Source organism: Stegostoma tigrinum, chromosome 33 (assembly GCF_030684315.1).
Source record: "Stegostoma tigrinum isolate sSteTig4 chromosome 33, sSteTig4.hap1, whole genome shotgun sequence".
Lineage (NCBI taxonomy): Eukaryota > Metazoa > Chordata > Chondrichthyes > Orectolobiformes > Stegostomatidae > Stegostoma > Stegostoma tigrinum.
Window position 1 is genome coordinate 14085973 of NC_081386.1, and position 21688 is coordinate 14107660.

At 37.2% G+C, this 21688-nt stretch overlaps 1 protein-coding gene across 4 annotated transcripts in view; it reads right to left on the reverse strand.

Moving 5' to 3' along the window:
• Positions 1-259: 259 nt before the first annotated feature.
• Positions 260-21688, reverse strand: part of lrrc28 (leucine rich repeat containing 28) — a 62617-nt gene continuing 41188 nt past the window's right edge. For 3 of the 4 annotated variants that reach the window (XM_048562791.2, XM_059639347.1, XM_048562790.2), the window contains 4 exons: positions 15868-15970; positions 11253-11425; positions 4226-4385; positions 260-947 (listed from right to left, as the gene is read on the reverse strand). In XM_048562791.2, coding sequence (XP_048418748.1) covers positions 875-947; positions 4226-4385; positions 11253-11425; positions 15868-15970 — 509 coding nt within the window. In that variant the 3' untranslated portion in view covers positions 260-874. Of the gene's footprint in view, positions 948-4225; positions 4386-4408; positions 6014-11252; positions 11426-15867; positions 15971-21688 lie in introns of those variants that run through there. The other variant, XM_048562792.2, reaches the window with a different exon arrangement.

Sequence of the window (21688 nt, forward strand, 5' to 3'; positions counted from 1 at the left end):
CTCTACAAATTAGTAACACACCTTGTACTGCATTCAAACAAAGCCACTGGAGGAGCAAAATACTGTTTATACATTGTACTGATATCCTATTCAACATGACCATTTAATATACAATCAGCAACTTCCATGTGAACACTTTTACTGCATAAGAAATTACGTAATATTACCGTATAAAGAAAAACTTCTGCACTTCAAACTATATTTTCCATAACCCAGCGGAAAATACTAACAAGATAAAGTATACATATCTACACATATGTATAGAAATACAGCAGAATTGGATAACCCTTTTATTTTGAAACTAGGCCTCCATGTAAACATATATTGTGTAATTTTCTTCAGGCAAACTGCTTGTTACTGGTTGTTTCATTATATAATTGTTTTATTTGAGATGAAATTATTGTTTATTACCAAGTGATTACTGCCCTTTTCGACAAGTAAAAGAGAACAATGATTATGAAGACAAATGTCATGCAATTAAGTAGCCCACAAAGTTTGCTTTGACTTTCAAGTAGTTATGCCAAAATTATCTTCCTTTTATTTCTTACTTTGCAGGTTCTTCCCCTTGTGCTTACATTATATTTCATCCTCAGGTTACAGACTTACAAAGTACGTCAGCATTTGACATTTATAAATGACAGATTTCTTCACTGGAAATGAACAATTTCCCACAGGTGTGATTCATTATTGTTTTCAGTACAAACCGAGAAGAATCATAATCGGTGCAAACTTTTCTGACAGCTTGTTGTAACCTTGCAACTGTATTTTGAGGTGAGGTGGAAGTTAACCAACAGAATCGCTTTCAGAACATTGCCATTAAACGCAACCTTCCACCTCCCAACGTGTCCGCCAAGTTATTCCTCGTCACGACATGTCAGCTAAGCAAGTCAAAAACCCGTAGACATTTGATGGAGCAACAGTATGCTACAAAGCTCATTTTTGTCCTCCTATTAAAAAAAGAGGTAAATTATAACCTTGCTATTCACAAGAAATATTTTGATTGATGAAATAAGATTTAATTCTTAGTCAACAGCTACAACTCATATCTGCACAGCTTTGTTTTGATTCCAGAATTACTCGAGAAGAATTCACTAACCTGGAAATGAACTGTTTTCCCTGAGTATTACTTATACGGGTTAATACTGTTGCCCATTTTATGCTCTAACACTTGTAAATCAACCACCTCAAGTTTTATTTCCCCAATTTCAGTGCAAAATATTTCGAACTCCATTCACAAATATTTAACACAGTTTTCAGCAATGAACAATAAATGTGACAGTGGAAGGTCATGAATGATTGCGACAGTATCAAATAGATCCCAAGTTGAAAAATATACCATGGCAATACATTGAATCATGTACACTAGGAGTGTCTCAGAACTGATTTATAAAAACATGGTGGAAGGACAGCAGCATGGATTTTGCAGCTGCTCCCAAGTAGCAGGCTTTCTTTGTGGATTTCTTATAGTTATTACATAGCAGAAGCAGAAAATGTTTATTTTAAATAATTTTTTTTGGAACTTCCATAGTCCAAAAAATCACGAAGAAAAAAACATGAAGGAGGACTGTTTTTCCCTTCACACAAAGTTTGTGGCACAGGCCGCCACATTTTTGTTGAGTGTTGATCTGGAGATAAATTAAAAAGCGAACGTGAAGAAGGCGAGATTGTTTTATACACACAGCTTGTGGGAGAAGTCTGTCCATGTGTTTGTTTAATGGCTCTAGAGAGATTTTCTTTTGTTTATCTGGAGATTTTAAACTTGACTGATAGAAAATTGCCTCAAGTCCTCTTCGGTTGATGAGAGTTTCAGCTAGGTGACTGAATTTTTTTTAAGAATTGAAAGTTCAATTTATTAACATTTTGCATACTTAAGATTAAAGTACTTGGGTAAGGAAGGGTAGTTTTTTTGTAGAAGGTGTTTTTAAGTGCCTCTTTTTTCAGCTTAATGTCATTGAGGGCATTCAAGAGACACAGAGTGTAATGGTTTGTGGATTTAGAAAGGTGGTTTTGCAGCAAGATCAGTCAAGAGAGATGGGTGATTGTCAGGAAAGGTCAGAAGGTAGTTCAGAAGTCTCCTATGACTATTCCTCTCTCAGACAGATATTCCATTCTGGCTACAGGTGAAGGGGATAGTCTCTTAGAGGAAAATAGAAGTGGCAGCCATATCTTGGGCACTAAGAATGAATCTTATGTTAAGCTGCGTTTGTCAAGATTTTTAAAAAATAACTGTTATTAGGGGCTCTTCTGTCAAGGGCACAGGCAAAACTTCAAAGGTAGTAGTATTCCTGGTGTCACGTTCTAATGGCAGTAGGAATAAAAAGGCGGGGCTGATAAATCAATGGCTAAAGAAATGGTACAGTGTGCAAAGACTGAGATTTTTGGATCATTGGGATTTCTTCTCAGGTAGAAAAGACCTGTTCAAAAGGGATGGGTTTCATCTGAATTGGAAGGTGACGAATATTCTGACAGGGAGATTTGAAGTTCTATTTCAGGAGCCTTTAAACTAATAGAGTGGAGGTGGTGGGGGTGTTCCATGTAATAGTAAAAATAGTAAGACAGATGAGGATGGTTCTGAATCAGAAAGGAGCAAGTTAATTAGAAAAGGGACATAAAAGTAAGTCAGAGAACGAGGTAACTGAAAAATTAAACTGCATTTATTTCAACGCAGGAATCTTACAGGTAAGTCTCATGAACTCAGGGTATATATAGGAACACGGGACTAAAGCATTATAGCTATTTCAGAAACTTGGCTAAGGTAAGGACAGGCATGTTCTGTGTTTTAGAAGGTTGGAAAAGGAGGCAGTGAGGTTGGAAACCAGTGATTTTGATTAAGGATAATGTTAATACTGTAATGAGAGGTTATTTCTGCAGGATTGTCCAGTGAAACTATATGTGTAGAAATTAAAAATAAGGAACAGATGATCACACTGATGGGACCGTACTTATAGGCCTCTGTCCACCCGCGCAATAGTCAAAAAGAAACTGATGGGCAAATATGTGGAGAAATTTAGATACATGTAAGAATAATAGAGTTGTAAAAGTATGGAAGTTTAATTTTCCAACCACTGACTGGATTGCCATAGTGTTAAAGGCTTGGATGGTGGGAAATTGGTGAAACGTGTTTAAGGATATTTTCTTCATCAATATGTAAATATACCTACTAGAGAATGAGCAAAACTTGACCTTTTCTTAATAAAGCACAACAAGCGACTGCAGTGTTCATGCACTTTGGGAAGACTGATCACAATTCTATTGATTTTAAAAATGTTCTGGAAAAGGATAAGCCTTCCATAAAAGTTCAAGTTCTTAACTGGAGTAAGGCATATTTTAGTAGTATGAGACAAGAACTTTTAAAAGTTGATTGGAGTAGACGGTTCGCAAGTAGTGGGACGACTGACAAGTGGGAGGCTTTCAAAGGTGTATTAACGAGAGTCCAGAGGCATTATGTTCCTGTTAGAATGAAGGGTAAGGCTGGTAATATTTGGGAAAATGGATGAATAAAGATATTGAGGTTCTTGTCAAGAATAAGAAAGAATCATAGATATAGTTGACTGGGATAATCTGTTGAAGAGTACAAAGAGTGTAGGGCATTCTAAAGCGGGAAATCGATAGGACAAAGAAAGGGTATGAAAGAGCTTTGGCAGATAAGGTTAAGAATAATCCCAACATATTCTACAAGTACATTAACAGCAAAAAGAGCAACTAGAGACAGAATACACCCCCTTAAAGATCAGTGAGGTGTTGATTCCTCTAAATTTTCTTTGTTATGCTTCCTGTTTATCTCACCAAACATTAACATTATGGTTTTGTTGTGTAACCATCATCTTAAAAGGAACAGCCTAAACCTACAGGGACTACAGGTGGCAAGACCTTCAAGACCTCATAAATGTAGTGTGCTCAAATGTTCATCACAAGAAAAATTTGAATCATCCTCACAAGAGTGCCAGAAGCATGCATCAGGCCTCATCAGATATCACATGTCTACCATGCTTAATTCAAACTACCTAATATCTGGATAACAAATTGAAAAGTACAAAACATCAGTAAAACAATATCTCCAAAAATGTCCCTCCTTTTGGTTCAGAACATTTGTACATTTGATGCAATCTAATAAGCTAATCAAATAAAACAAAACGTGTGCTTCCCTTTTAGGTGTTAATGGTTTCCCGTTCACTGAAAGTCTCAAATGGATACCCAAACACAATATCAATTTATTTATAATTACCCATTATACAAAGCAGCCATTGGGGTCTCTGTCAAAGGAAAACACTTAGGATAGACGATGGTAAACATTGGCTGGCTGCAGTGATGACAATGTCCCAGAGGGTAGAATAATAACTTGCACAGATTCCTAGGTAATGAGTTTGGGGACAGGAGATCCAGACCTACAGGAAAACATAACACTGTAAATATCTTCGCAACAAACATTCTTTTATTGCAACTTAATCTTTGTAAAGATAAGTCATACTCCTACAAAGTTTACAGCTTTCATCTATCCTTGCTTATGTAATTGTGCAAAAATCATAACTGGAGCAGACAGCAGATGGCTTCAATCACAGTATTATCTAAAAGGTGCTATTGTTACTGGAAGCACAGAAGAGAGGGAATAACAACAGGCATCTTGTTATTTTCACTACATTTGTTTCTCTTTCTGCAGGTGTGCTCACACCACAAGTCAATTTTTTAGTTCAAAAGTGCAAATAAAGTCACTGCCCCTTGTCATCTGCCAAACTGAAAACAGTTATCATTACAAGATACTAAGAGATGGTATTTATTTATCTTCCTTAAATCAATGTTTTGTTGCAAATTTTGCTCAGAGCCCTTGCTGCATGATATGGACACCTCCTAGGTTTGGGAGTCCAAAACTAGAGGGCATAGGTTTAAGGTGAGAGGGGCAAGATACCTTTAAAATGTTATAATTGTACCAGCCTCCACCACTTCCCCAGCAACCCAATGCACACATACACGCACCGCCCTCTGCTGGAAAAAGTTGCCCCTTAGGTCCCTTTTAAATCTTTCCTCTCTCACCTTAAGCCTATGGCTTCAAAGGTCAACATTTTGCTTTGGGGATGAGGGGGAAGCAGAATAGTTGTTGGAATCTAATACTGGGAAAAGTGCAACAAATTACAGGAGAACATTAATAAACACACAGAATGGGCAAATAGTTGACAAACAAAATTGAGCACATATAAGGAAAAGATAACTGATTTTGGAAGGAAGAACATGGAGATTTCTCATTATTTTAAAGGTGCACGTTCACATCAGGTAAAGGAACAATGGATCTCAGACCACAAATACATCAAATTCTGCACCAAGGTTAGGAAGACTGTAAAAAGAGCAAACCAAGCATTAGGTTTTATATCTAGAAAGATGGAAGTGAAAGAAAGAAGCTAAACCTGTATCATATCGCATTTAGACCACACTTAAATATTTTCTGGTCTTTGTGTGATGGAAAAGATATTTAGGGGAGACAGGATAGCGGTAAAGGAACTGAGCTATTTATCCAGAAGGCCAGGCTAATACTCTGGGGCAATGAATTCAACTCCCAACACAGCGGCTACGGAATTTAAATTCGTATGACGTGGAAGGGAATAAATTATTACAAAGGTAGGCTTAGATGAGATGGAGCTATTGTCATTGTCGGCAATCACTCACTAATGAATATGATTGTCCATCTAAGAAATTCAATTCACTGGCAATGGGTTCTATGGGTCCCTGTGTGATTGATAAGCCTGATCTTAGAGCTGCATCTCCAACCATACATTTGGCAGGTGTTCCTGGGAGGAGGAGTTGATCCTTGGCCTCGGGATCATGAGCATTCCTTCCTCAGGTTCCTTTTCCACATTCCCTCTTGCTGTTGGGTGTTCTCATACAGGAGCTTCCTCCAAGTTGGTTTCTTCTGAATGAGAGTCTCCCAGTCATTGATGTCTATTTTGCAATTCTTCGTGTAAATTTTTCGGGAGTCTTTGAAGTGCTTCCTTGGTCTTCCTCTCATTCGAATGCCTTCCTTGAGCTGAGTGAAGAAGTGCAGTATAAACACTGATATAGCCAAGTTGAGCTAAAGGCCCATTTCTGTGCTACATATCCAATGTAACATTATGCAAACATTATCAAGCAATTAAAAGAAAGCACTGGGCACGACTAGGTTCACATGTCAGCAAATCAAATATATACAACGCATCTCTCAATGCTTTGCATATGTAGAGTATAAGTGTATAAATGATGTGCTCCTCACCCAATGCAGATAAAACAAGTAAATCTGTACCCTGTAAACTTTTCTGCATCTATGCTAATAGCTTTGATGAAATATCAAATTGGCGGACACACAGATTTTATGAACAGATACATCCAGATTACCAACAGAAAGATCAGTACAAAGCAAACAATATATAAATTACATTTGAAAAATAGAGAACTGCTCTAAATATATATAGAATCTACTTGACAAATTTAGAAAATGTATAATATTTGAAATGTGACAGTATAAATTTCTACCTCTTACTTAAAGTATAAAACAACAAAGGGATTAATTTATCATGTGTGGAAGAAGGTCTACATAAACACAACATATCAAAACCACATCTGTATTTTAACTGGACTTCTGACAAACCAAGCTTCTAATCTCAAACTTAAGTATCAATGAATCTTTTAATTAATTCACTCAACAATCACATATCAGTTGTAAGGAGTCACAACCAGCAAGTGTATAATACTTTTTATTTATGGTTTAGCACTCTTCTCTGTGTAATTAGTGCATCATCTGAGTTACCACAAACAATCCTATGGGAAAGTAACTTTGTATTCAATAGGAATGTGTACTTGGCTATGTACCATATTTCACCCAAAATGCAATATAACTCATGTCTCTAACTTTAAGTATGGTCTAAACTTCTTCCACATGATTGGCCAAGATACAAATCTGTTTAATGTGATTCAAATTTGTTAATTGTAACTCGTCAAATTTCTAAGAACTAATACAATTCAACAAATCAATCAAAGAACCTTAAAATAATGAGCCACCATAACTCTCCACCCCCATCTTAATGCTTGTGATAGAACAAAATGTGACTGCTACGTGAAAAAGATCACATCTATGTTTTATTAGGAATCACAGGCAGGTATACAATGATATAATTTCCAAAAGCCACTTAATTGAGTGCCGCTTCCAAACTTGTGTGACAATGGTCATCCCTTTCCCCACCTTCACACTGTAACAGCCAACCTATGACAAACATGGCAATGGAATTGTGCTATTCACATGGTTATGAAATTGTAGAATTAAAATCAAATTATGCAACTGCTTAAAATTAATAATTGCTGCCTTATCAAGCCATTTTGTATTGTTGGCACTTGCTTTACTTATACAAATCTGCCACAACTTGCGTAACATATATCCTTTAAGGTAATAAAAGATCCCAAAATGTGTCACAGGAGTTTTAGAGCAAATTTTGATAAAAAGCCACATAACAAAGTATTTGGGCAGGTAATCAAAATCTTAGCAAAAAGTAATCTTTTAAGTAGCATCTTAAATGAAGGGGGAAAGGGAGAGAAAGGGTGTGTGTGTGTGTATGTGCGTGTGTGTGTATGTGCGTGCGTGTGCGTGCGTGCGTGTGTGTGTGTGTGCGTGCGTGTGTGTGCGTGTGTGTGCGTGCGTGTGTGTGGAAGACAGAGACAGACAAACTCCAGTTTGATCTCAAGAGTTTGGTTAAATTATTCAGCAGTCACTGAAGATTATATTTACTGTTTTGGATGATCCATCAGATTCACTACTTTATATCCTGCAAAATACTAAAACATGGCAAAAAGCGAATCCATCAGCTTAAAGGAGAGGTTCAACTTTCCTGGAGATAAACTGAACTTTTTAGGGGATTGGTTACTCCATAGGTGTGCAAAGCTTACACCAGAAAGGCTGCACTAAAATTCATTATTTAGAAGTTTTATAATTTTCCAGTCAACATCAGTCTCAGCACAAAATGCTGCCAGATTTAATTTAAAGATTCTACTAAAATCCAAAGGATAAAAGCCTGAAGAAGCACAGTCGCAGGGCTGCAATTAAGTGTATATCATAGTTCTCTGGGGCAAGTTTACAAAAAATGCAGACTCCCCTAGTACTGCTCAGCTCAATTCAGATCAGAGAAGACAACACTACATAATCCAAACTATTATCCAATTGGCAAGATGACGTATAGCCTCCTTAGTGTTTATTTTAGCAGCAAATACAGCTTTGAATTGTGAGCTCAATACCTTGGGTGAGGTGATGCTTGAAACTGGAAACTTTTCAATTTCAAACAAATGTCTAAAGTAGTAGACATCTTTATTTTTCTTTAAAGAAAGTTTCATACCTGCAACACAGTGTAATATATGATGCATCTTTAAAATTCATTCATGAGGTGTGTGCATCACTAGAAAGGACCACATTTGTTGCCTGTCCCCACCTGCCCTTGAGCAGGTGGTGATTAGCTGGCTTCTTGGATTGTTGAGGCCCATCTGGTGTTGATAAACCCATTGTGCTGTTAGGGAGGGAGTTCCAAGTGTTTGTCCAAGTGGTACTGAAGGAATGATGATATTGTTCCAAGGCAGGCTGGTACACTGACTACAGGGGAACCTGGAGCTGAAGATGTAGATATGTACCGCTACCTTTGCTAGAGTAAATGATCAATGCTGCAGGTCTGGAAGGTGCTGTCAAACAAGGCAATGTGTTGCTGCTGCGCACCTTACTGGTGGGACATACTGCTGGTACTGTTTGCTGGAGGAAGTGAATGTTTAAACTGCGGGATGGAGTGTTGATTTCAAAGATGCCGACCATGAACATATTTTGACTTCAATAGAGATGTGACTTATTATAAAGTGGAATCACATTATGCAAAATGTCAGCTTACACAACTAGTGAACTTCATTAATTTTTGGATCAGTAATACTGAAACACATTTGCTATTTTCTGCCAAAGGTAAAGAACGATTGGGTCTAAATTTCCATTTTGGGATAGGAGTGCAGAAACAGACTATTTCACAGCTCCGCAAACCTGAATCAAGAGAAAATACCCTGCAAGTTGCAAAGTTTGAGAGCATGGCCAGATTTTCTGGGAGTGGGGCTTGGCAATCCTAGAACAAGCGCAGAGGGTGCTGGAAGTGAAGGTTGCTGGGCGGAAGACCTGTCTTGATGCTCCGGCTGTAAACTGGAGATTTTAACAAAACCAATCAAACCAAAGAAGTCTTCCAGTCCTCAAGCCTCACACACTCTCCAAGCACTATTCGTATCAACCCATGTCATATTATCTCGAGCTAACTCATGCCCCTTATGCCAACGTAGGTCTACACTCCATGTGTCCTTATTGTCTTTGTGCCAATCTATGCACCTCTGCCCACTCACTAGGGGCCCATTATAGCGCTTATAAACAGTGCCAGCTCACACCAAACCATGCTTGCACCCATCACCCTTTGCCCTCCACTTCCAATTCCAACCCAGTATTCATCATGGGCAAACCTCAGCAGTCATGCTGAGATAAGATAATGTAATGATCTAAGTGTCCAAGACATACGTTATTTAAAAGAAAACACTCGTTCATGAATAAAAGAAAATCACTAAATTTACACTCCTGCAACTACATAATCACTTACAAGAACAAACATTTCATTTAGTATATAATCCTTTACAAAAAAAGTGAATTTTCTCAAAAACTCTATAATCATTTGCAGCTTTCACCAAACTGAAATTACAGGCATCCTAAACTGTTAATGGGTTTAAAATCAGCCAGGCAGAACTAATGTAGTAATGGATATCCTCAGGCTTATGTCATCAGACAGAGTGAAACAGCAAGAAATAATTCTATTACAGAAGATACTTCAAATACTAAAAAAGTGGGAATTTTAAATGTGTTCACACTTGACCGCTATATTTGAAAATTAATTTTGATCGTTGCCTTTGACAAGTTCAATAGGCTTGACACAGTTGGTGCGTTTATGCATTTTTTACACACATTCATTTTTACCTTTAACAGTTACAACGAGCACATGACTGCCCCAAAGATGTCACAGCGCCATATCCAAAGGGATAGCTTACCTGTACAAAGAACTCTGCAGAGTTCAGAACTGTTTCTATCACACACATTTGTGTTTCACATTGCCAGTGCATTAAAACCAGACATGAGTGGAGGCAGAGACAGACTCGCGCGGCTTGAAAAAGAAAGGCACATGCAAAACACATCCTGCCCCCTAAAGATGGTAAGTTCAATTGTTAAGGAGGCCTCCAATTTTTAGCATCCTCCAACATTTTGCTATATATTTGGAGGGACTCTCAATTTTGCAGTTTCGATGTGTTTCAAAAGGTTGTTGGAGTACGTGAGAAACGGGATCTGATATGCATATTTTCTATATCAATATATACCCCAACCAAATTACTCATCTCTACTCTATTCTTTCCCCTGACATCGCAAAAAAGATCAAGAACTTGCTAACTGAGAAATTCACTTCAAATCCGGATTGTAAGGAAAACGTCTGGTATGTTCCATACAGCGAACGTATCAGTTTGCAATGAGTTTGGTGTATCCCTTACGGTGTACTTTGAAATAGAATCAATGCAGGGTCTCGATTCCAGAGAAAGGCCACCTGTGGTTGAGTGGCACTTGTGCAGCCTTTCCTAAAAGCAGCAGCATGGGTCTCCAATCAGCTCTGCAGCCAGTTGACAAGACCCCTAACATCTCCACAAAATCCTATCCAGTTTCAGATTTGGAGGTTGGCCACTAAGGACTGAGACAAGGAGGAATTTCTTCACTCAAAGTGTGATGAAACTTGGGAATTTTATTCCAAGAGCTGACAGGGCTCAGTTATTGAATATATTCAAGATGAATGTTGAAGATATCTCTCGATATTGAAGATATGAAGAGATAAGGTAGTGGTACAGTAAAATGGCTTTGAGGTAGATCAACCATGATCTCACTGAATGGCAGAGCAGGCCGAAGGAGCTACTCCTGCTTCTACTTGCTATGTTCCTGAATAAAACAGTATTTTAAATGCAACTGGTTAATTTTATTGGTCTTAAACGTTCACAAACAACAGTAATATATTGGGAATATTTCGTAGTCATCCCAGTTCCCAATTAGCAAACAATAACAAGAAGTATTCTTTATCTTGAACGTATTGTGATTATTTTAAACATTAAAAGGCATTTTAACATTAAATGCTCTAAAATCAACTTTACACTTTCTTTTAGACATAAAGTTGTGACCATTAATAGAAAGAATGAATTAGACATGCCTTTCTTAGACGTGTGGTAAAATTTGTAGATGGTCCTCATAACCATTTCTTGAAGTGGTGGGACAGTATCATTTTCTGTTCCTATTGTCTGGATTTCATCAGGTACAGTAATGGTCAGCTGCCTGTGGGTGAATGAAAGCTTCACTTCTTCATTTTTCAAAGAGGAACCACAGCTGTGGTTGAACAGGGAAGAAAAATACACACCCAAAAGTCATTGCCATGTTAGACTGTACATGCTATTGTACATGATGCCACAACAATCTTTGATCAAATCAAAAGCTTTGCTGTTGTACTAGAGTGTATATATTTCCCAAGATCATCTGCAGACCATGTGTTTTCTTTTATTCATTCATGGAATGTGGGTGCCTCTGGTTGGGGAGGCATTTTTTGTCCAATTTCAGCAATGTTGAACTCGTCATGAGTTTGATTGCTCTTTATACTCATGTTGTTAATCTCCCTTTAACTTCATAATAAATGTTTTAGGAGACAAAGGCATGGCAAATATGCCGTGAATACTTTCACATCAACTTAGGCATACTGAAATAACAGATAAAGCTGGATCTAGCTCCCAGCATTGAATGAAGGGTGCCAACATTCACTACATTTACTCACAGGATGATTACGTGATTTACAGTGCCACTTACTGGAACTTAGTGCAGTGACATTGACAAGAGATCTCAAAACTGTGTGAACTGGACAACTGGATATCTCATTATCTCATGAGACTGAATGAAGACTTAATGAGATATGACACACGGTGTGTTTATTTCTATGTTAAATCACATAGGAAAAGTAACAGGCAAGTAGGGAGAGAAAAATGGGGTTCAGAGAAAGATAAAGTTTATGCAAAATCAGAAGAGATGAGATTTCTCACTTAAATGAGATTTTACTGTAGCAGTGGGTATTTAGCAGAAAAGATGATTTATCATGCCATAAGCTTATCTACATTGGAATGATAAACAACATTTTCTGGCAAGTTTTCATTTAAGGACAGAAACTGAGTCATTGTAAACAACTGGAGGATGCTACACAGTGGTACATACATGCGTACAGGAGCTTATGTGACTGACAAATGTGAATGATACCAACTGACTGCAACAGATCAGCAATCAGAATAGACAGAAAAGTTATCAAAAGACGGGATATCTTAGACTTCATAAATAAAGCTATTGAACATAAAGGCAAAGCTGTTTTGCAGAAACTGTTTCAAGCTCTGGTTGGCCATCCAGCAAGGATCGTGTCCATTTTGATCACCACACTTAAGGGAGATTATGAGGGTCCAGGAGAGAACATTCAATGGAATGTTCCAGAAGATTTTAACTGTAAGTTTGGGTTAAAAAGTTAGGGTTTTTTTGTTTGAAACAGAAAAGGTTGAAGGGATATCTTCTGGAAGTTTGAAATTAAGACAGTGGTACATATGGTGAGCAAAAAAAGGAAAGCTGTTCACATTAGCTGACGGTTCAAGGACTATGAGTCACAGATATAAAAGGTTTCAGCTAAGAGACACAACAGTCTATTGTATGGATGTAATAGCATAGTATTTAGAAATACATAATATGATTGAACAGATTCAGTATAGCTTAATAAAGAGGTTTTCATGCCTTACAAATTTACTAGAATTCTTTCAGGTGGAAACAAGCACGATGGATAAAGGTAAAGCAGTGGATGCAATATATTTGTATTTTCAGAGGGCATCTGAAAAGGTACCATGAATTAGTCTACTTAATAAGATAAAAGCCCTGGTGCAAGAGGCAATCGATCAACATGGAATGAGGATTGGCTAACTAACAGAAGACACAGTATGGCTAAGAGGTCATGTTCAGGATAGCATCCTCTAAATGGTAAAGTGTCACATGGCTCAGTGTTGAGACCACAATTATTTAATCTTAATAACTTGAATGAAGAAAGTGCATGTACGATAGCCATATTTGCATGTGGCACAAACATAGTGGAAAGGAAGTTGGGAGGATGACACAAACAGTCTGCACAGGAATATGGCCAGGTTAAGTGAGTGGACAAATACTTGGCAGATAGAATCTAATGTGAGAAAATAGGAATTTTTGCATTTTTACAGTAAGAATAAAGGAGCTAAACATTATTTAAATTGACCAAGATGGCAGAACAGAGGGGTTTGGGACTCCTTGTGTATGAATCACAGAAAGCTAGCATCCAAATCCATTGGTCAGCAAATGGAATGTCAGCCTTTATTTCAAAGGGATCGGAGTATGAAAATAGAGAGATTTTGCTGAAACTATGCAAGACACTAATCAGACCACAGCTGGAATATTGTTAACAGTTTTGGGCTGCTTATTTAAGGAAAAATACTCTGGCATTGGAGGGAGCCCAGAGAAAGTTCACTAGGCTGCTGCTTGAATTGAGGACAGGTTGAGTCGGTTGAGCCAGCATACACCGGAATTTAGAAGAATCATAGGCAGTCTTATTGAAATGTACTAGATTCCTAGGAGACTTGACAGGATGTTTCTGATTGTGGGAGAGTCTAGGAGCAGTGGACAATCTCAGAATAAAGGGTCACAAATTTAAGAAAAATAAGAGCAATTTCTCGTCTCAGAAGTAGTGAATCTGTGGATTCTTTAGCACAGAGGGCTATCTAGACTTCATTGTTAATTATTTTCAAGGCTGAGATAGATTTTTAATCAGTAGGGGAAACAAGGGTTATTGGGGAAAAAGCAAGGAGGCGGAGTTGAATGTTATCAGATCAGCCATGATCTCACTTATTGCTAGAATCGATTTGATGAGCTGAATAGCTTACTTCTGCTTTTATATCATATGATGTTAGGAGAAGATTTTACCTAAACAGCGACCTGGAATGAAGTGCATATGAGAACGGTGTAAGAGGAGATGAGCAACTACTTATTTTAAAAAAAGGCACTGGATTTAAATAAATTTTCAGGCTGTAAGAATAGAGCAGAGGAATTGGACTGATTAATTTCTTCACAGGGCATGGTTCAGGGTGGGGCAAATGGCCTCCCTCCATGTTGAAACTATGGCTCTCAATAACTCTCGACTTTAGTGAGTAATTTGTGAGTAAGTATATTGATTTCACACTATGCTGTGTATTCCAATGGAGAGTCTCCACGCACAGTTCCATTTTCACAGAATTTTCACAACAGCAAGGGATTTTAGACTGCAATTTTCAAACCATCAAAGTTAACTGCGTAGGTGCAGTTTCAGACAAAGCTATCCAATTTGCTCTTCAAAAATAATTACCATTATGTTCATAGCAAAATTTAGACCAACATAAAATAAAATTACACACCTGTTTATTTTGTGCCAATGATCAGTCTGCAGCCAATAAATTTGAATACTCATCAAAAGCAGATAAATTAATTCACCACCTAATGATCTGATTCATGAAGCAATTGAAAAGTACATGAAAGCACCATAAATCACTCACGAAAAGAGAACAGTAAAGGAATAAACTTTTGCTGCATTATGGATAGGTTTTGAAGTGAATGTTCACATACAACTCATTTGTCCTTTCTCCTCAACATGCAAGTTAGATTATTAACTCATCAGAGAGAATTGTTTTGGAGGGTAAATTTCAATACATACGTCCCCAAGATTTCTTGTGCTGCACAGATCTGAATGGAAATCACATTCATGCCAGAAATCACTTGCTTTGTTTTATTTCATGGTAAACTACTTCTCAACTTGTTGGATCTTATCCCAGCAAATTTATACAGATCTGCCTCTGTTTACACATGACTTTCCTGTTGGATCACCTTAAATTCAATTCGGATTAAGTACTGGGCAAATTTTTAAAAACACGTAAAACGGAAAAGTCACGATCTGGCAACTGTGAAGATTAAAGATGTTCTTTGCTCAGAAAAGAATCATATAATCCTGATTATCCTCCATAGGCAACAATCTCCAATAATCCAAAAACATGGAACCACCTAAATAAAAGCAAGGCACTAATCAATGATCTGGGACTGGGTGGCTACACATCTTTTTGCTTTCATGTTGTTAGGATTTTAGCAGAATCCTTTGACCAAATTAAGCATTTAAATTCCCCATCAGGAAAGTAACAGGTAACTGATGGCAGTGATAATCTGAAGCTTCAGGTAACGTATGCTCGTGCGCCTATGATAAGATTTAAGACCTTATTGAAATCCCATGCCTATACTACTCCTGAATATTGTGACTCCTTCAATGCTGACCCCATAATGCCATGAACATCAGAAAGAACAAACACATCAAGGTTGGAAGGCCTGGAGATAATTAAACATTTCATAAATTGTGGAAGAACCTTTCATTAAAAGATTAAAGTATATTTAAATTTCTAGAACTTTCCTTCGCGTAGGCATCCATGAAAAAAAACTGCACAGTTAAGACCTACATATTCTGCATCTCTAGAATTTACTTCAGCCAAACATAATAGTTGTAAAACCATTTTGATTTGCTTTTGAACATCTACTGAACAGCATATTCTTACTTTCACAGAATCTGATCACTGCTACTGACGAACTGTAGCAATTGCAATTTGTCTTCAGTCTGTTAAAATGACATTTTGCCCTTAGCAATCTGTTCAGTGATACTACTAATCACAGCGATACAGTGCTAATGAATATTAAAATTCCAAAGTTGTTCTTACCCACTGTGGCCGATAACTTTGTTGTATAGGTAAGAAGGTAGTCCATATAGCTGAAAGTTGTTATCTACATACACATACTGTAGTTCTGGATATCGCCCTAAATCTTGAAAAAAGACGTAAGAATGAACTAAAAAGATTTCCATTAGAGAAATTTACTTACAAGTAATGGTGAATAGCAAAGACATCATATGTTGAAAATAACAATTAAGTTTTAACCAGAATCATTCTGATTATTCTGAACTGAATCTTTTCAGAAAGCTGCTGAATGACTCTTCTATTTTGGTATGTTTACATGGCAAGACAGCTAAATCTTTCTCTCTTGAAAATAAACAGATAAATTCTTTTTCTTTAGGTCCTGATTTTCATACTTGTATTGACCTCAGTTGTTTGATGAATTTTGATCAGAGTACTGAATTCAGAGAAACACTGCAGGGGAAGAAAGCACCAGATGTGGATTGGGGCAGACAGAGGCATAATGGTAACGCCAAAGATACAGGTGATTATTCTGTGGCATGGCCTCAAATCCCACCATAACACTGATTCAATATTATCATTAGCATTGCTCTTGAGGGAGCACAGGACTATAGAGTGTTTTTCTCCACTTTGTGTAATCATCTGCTGCTCAGTTCCAATCTGTAGGAGTTGAGAAGATGACAGACATGTCCATCTAGAAACTCATTTACAACGCCTGAGCTGCCTAATAATACGATAGGGGTAGAAACCTGTGGTCTCTATGATTATAGCTGTTGGTTCCAGAAATTAATAGCTTACTACTAAAATATGCTTGAGTGTAAATGGACAGCATTGATGTATTTTGAATACAGACAAGGGCAACGGCAAGGACAAAGGTGTAGTCTGAGAATCATGCAGACGGACCAATTTAAGGAACGACTGCTATCAAATCATTGAGACAAAGTTACAGAACAGGATCTGAAATAGCACAAGAGTCACTCTGATGCTCATGTGATAGTTCTAATAATTAGACAGCAAAAGCATTACAATCAAAGTTTTCAAAGTGGCATCTTAATATGCTGCTAATTTGCAAAATGATTTCCTACAAATCAAATCATTCCCTTCAGAACATCAAAAAAATTAACATTTGATCAGAATCATGGAGGTTATGAATAAACAGATCAAAAGTGAATTCTTTAAACCTTAATACATCAAGGTTAATTGTGGGCAAGGCTGAATTTATTTTAGAACATCCGGTCCAATTTTTTAGCCAGTACTACACAATCAAGGAGGTGGACTTTAAACTGTTAATTATTTTACAAGTTCTTTTATGGCTCTAAGAACTACCATAATAAAGCTATCATTAATTGTGAAGGTGATTCTTCAGCCGTTAAACACATATATGCATGAAGTCTGCCACCTTAACATTTAAAATTTCACAAGGCTAGAAAATCATTTGGGGCAATCTACCTTCTTCCATCAACACAGAGCTTTAAAGATTACATTGGCAATTTCCAGTTCATTGACATAATTTTCAAGTACAACGATCGAAAGGTTGTAGTCAGGACCTTCTCTCTCTTTTTATAATGTAGGCCAATGACTTGTCCATCTAATATTTCACTATAATTTCAGTTAAAATTATTTTTCTGCTTTATTCTACAATTCTGTTCTCTCTAGCAGACTTCCATTCTCACTTTATCTACTGGATGTATTTTCACACCTCACGGGTAGATTTTACTCTTTTACCATGGAGGCCGAGAATTTCTATCCTTTTCAATTTAAAAGCAATTTTAAAGTGCTTAAAAATGCTTTCTATTTAACTTGCTGCTCATTTTAGCTCCTACAACTTTTTAACTTCTCCACTGCCCTTCTGTATCTGTTTTTTTCATAATGCTACTCCAATTTCAGCATGCACTCTTTAGGTTTGTTTACTTTCAGTCATAAAACCTTAATCTTTTAGCACCTCTATCATCATGCAACAAATCTATACTGTGTTCAAGCCCTATCATAATTAGTGTTCCTGCTCCAATCCATTGTTCTCTACTAACTGGTCTTCCCAGTTAAATTGAGCCAGATCTTTTCCTGTCTCCATGTACTTTGCTTTTTGCCCTTTCACTATTTCTATAACTGGTCTTTATCCCTTTCTGTTTTCATGCTGAATGTAATTATGTTGTGACTGCTATTTCTCATTTTGCTTTACTATTCACAATAAGTTAATTGTCCAGTCTACTTCAGTGAGAGTGAAAGAGAGGAATAGACAGAAACACATTTTACGCATTCAGTTCAGCCCTTTAGTTTCTTTTCAACATTATACACTTTGGTGCATATTGTTGACAATGAAGTCTCTATATTGGACCTCAAAATAAGTGGACTGAACTGCCTGAGCTGCATATGTACAGGGGGAGGGGATACACAGAATGATCTACGGCTCAACAGAGGCCAAACACTGCTGGCAAGAAAGCTGTGGGATAGGTGCAGAACAAAGGGGTAAACGAAGAAAAGATGTTGCCAGAGTTAGCTTTATAGATAAATTTACGATTTTACTTTTTAAGGTAAAGTTCCAATTTGGTTGCATCTGAAAGACTGGGTAAGGAATTGCAATGGTTACTGTTTCTCTTTTCTTTGTCGGTTTATGATTGCAAAAGCAAAAAAGTTTCCCGTAAGGTGAATGGAGTGCTTTACAAGCCAAAATTATGCATTAATAACGAACAGAACTAAATTGTAAGTGATTACAGTATAACTGCAATTGAAACGATTTGAATTATTACTAAGTTTGGTTCTAAAAATACTCCATCTCTCTAGCACTGGCAGCATTATTGGTGACACAATTATAACAATATTAAAATTTGGGTTGTGACTGCTCCAATCTTTTAAGACCCATGAGATAATGGAGCAGAAATATGGCAAGGAAAGGTGAGATCATATGTCTTTACAAAGCTCTTCTCTGGAGAAACAAAATGGCTACAGTAAGCGATATTTGCTACAAGATGAGATCTTCTACATCTGTAGGTAGACTTCAAAAACAAATATACCTAAGAGGATAGCTGTAAAAAAGTAAACACATGAAAGTCCCACCAGGGAAAACAAAATCGGCTTGTGAACTTAGTAGAACAGCAATTTATAACCAAGGATCAGGATAAGACTGAAGAAAGCTTTCAGTATTATGGTTCAATTGAGACAATGAGTTAAAAACGTGAGGAAATGTTAAGAGTGAGTTGATGGCCAATGCTGTCCTCAGAGAAATGCCCGCATGGAAAAATCAGCAACTAAAATCCAGTGTATTTTCATACATCTAGCTGATTTCATACCCTGAAGAACACTACTTCACTGAGAGAAATTGAATGACACATTATTGATACCTCAGAGATGAGAGTTTGGATAGCATTAGGTTCGGAGCCCACAAAAACGTGTTTAATAAACGAGTAGAAAATAAAAACATAGTTTCTGAACCAAACAAGATGATCGTTGTCTCCTGTTAAAATATCCTCAAATATCTGGTGGCAGGGAAATAATTATAAGCCTGCCACAAATTATATTTGAGCCCAAAGCCTTTCAACCTGAAAATACAACATTAAGGACAGCAGGTGACTGGGTCCCTGTAACAATCAAGGCAACAGGCACTGAATTGCTTTTCGTTTTCTTGTTTTGAAACAGCCGTAGTGAAAGAAAAATTGTCACGATGAGCAGGTGCAGTGGCACAGCATGCTGGAGCTCTGACATTCTGTGCCACTTTCAGACAGGATGTGGATTTGTTCTTTCATTCGCCATGTGGTGCATTCCGTGCTGTTGTGGGAAGGTACAGAGCAAATGGCAGGTGCATCCTCCCAGGGAGGGAAAAAATCTAATAGAGTGAACCGACTGCTGTCTCCCCACCTTGTTGATACTGCTATGTATATGAATCTGGGGCATTTTAGTTAAAAGTTACATTTTTAAAAAGTATATATATATATATTTAATACATGCATATTATTTTCGATATTTAATATTAAAGAGCACTTCCATCTGCCATGGTCTGATGTCACACTTTTTAAACTGGCTAAACTAAACAACAGTCTAAACAAATGCTCCAAACTGGAAACTAAACCAACCAAATGAAGTCAAATATTTGGTCATACTCTTCGTGCGTAACTTTACCCACCAGCCAGCTGAGAAAGGGCCCAAATTAAAGATTCAGACACAATACTATTAAACATCTAGGTACTTTGAAACAGGGTTTATGTAATCTAAAAACACAAAATCAAATGTTATACAGTATTTTTGACAAGGATTGTCCTTCAAGATTCCAACCCAACTATAGAGGCTTCAGTGATATTTTTCTAACAGATCTGTGAGCACTTTCTTGGATGTTGCAATCAGAGTACAGAATGCAGAATTTGCCAGCATACATCAAGATTACTTTCCTAGTTTACAACTGTAGACACTATTCTCTCATGCTGCAACACAATTTAATTTCCTTTCCTTTCCAAATGATTTTAAAGCCCGTCTGGGATATGATTTTCAACAGCTTTATTCAATTAAGGGTTTACATTCAAGCAAATATCAGCCATTTTTTTGAATCAGTGAAAATGCCTGCGTGTTTGCACTTTTTGTTTGCAAATCTGGTCTCTTAGGAGCACAGCAGAAAATCATAAAACTATCTACTGTTAAAAAAAATCCATCAAAGCTAAATAAAAACCAGAAGAACTGCAGATGCTGTATATCAGAACAAAAGCAAAGCTGCTGGAAAAGATCCAGAAGTCTAGCTGCATCTGTGAAGGAAAAAACACAGAATTAATGTTTCAGGTGCAATGACCCTTCCTTAGAACTGATCCCTAACCCTAATCTTATCGCAGTTCTGAGGCAGGGTCACTGGACCGGAAACGTTAACTTTGTTTTTACCTTCACAGATGCTGCCAGACCTGCTGAGCTTTTCCAGCAACTTTGTTTTTATTTTGACAAAGCTTTTTGTTTACTACTTCACACGTCAAATTGCAAGGAAAAAAAACAAAATTAAGCAAAAACAACTTCTATACAGTATCAGAGGAGAGTGTTGATTGGTTGGCAAGTGGATTCTGATTACCATGGACAGTGCACCAGTTGATGACGAATGACTGCTAACGGTCAAGCTTGGCTTACTTGACTGGTTAAGGAATGATCTTGTGAAATGAGCTAGAGAGTAATTGTTAACAACTTTGTGGAGTTAAAACTGAGAGTGTGTGTACATCTTCTTTATGTGTACAAAGAAGATAGCCTTGTGATTAATACACACATTTTCCAGCACATGCATGTGCACAACACTTCAAGCTCAACTGACAATCCTGGATTATCTTTAAACAGCAAGTACTTTATCACAGTTGAAACAGATGAAGCTAGCCATTTTAAACTGCAATTATGCAACAACATCATTAGTGACCTTTGCCTTAATCAGGATGCTACTGTCAAGCCAAAAACAGTTTCTGTCTGTCATATAAATGAGTATTGTGGTTTATGAATCGTAGTGCCAGTATGTTGCTAGATACATACATGTATGGGCTCTATTCTTTATATACAGGACTCTATTCTTTGAAAGCTTAAAAAACACGTACACATACCGCAGTTGTTTCAACCATTCACTGGCTCATTTTGCAGGCCAGAGTCAACCTACCTGTCTTAAAATGTCAACAAAGCCTTAGTTAAAAGCTAAGCTTCACTAACTAATGCATTCTTCATAGCAACACTTTGACCAGCCAATCAGCACCCTTCTCTAATACGATAACTGCAAGTCTTCCCCTTAAATTGTTCCGAGTATAAGATGAGAAGTTTCAACGAGATGACTCTTTTTTTCAGCAATGTATGCCCTTCTGTTTCCAGTCACACAGACAATTTAGTTATCTGTATGGACCCTCTAATT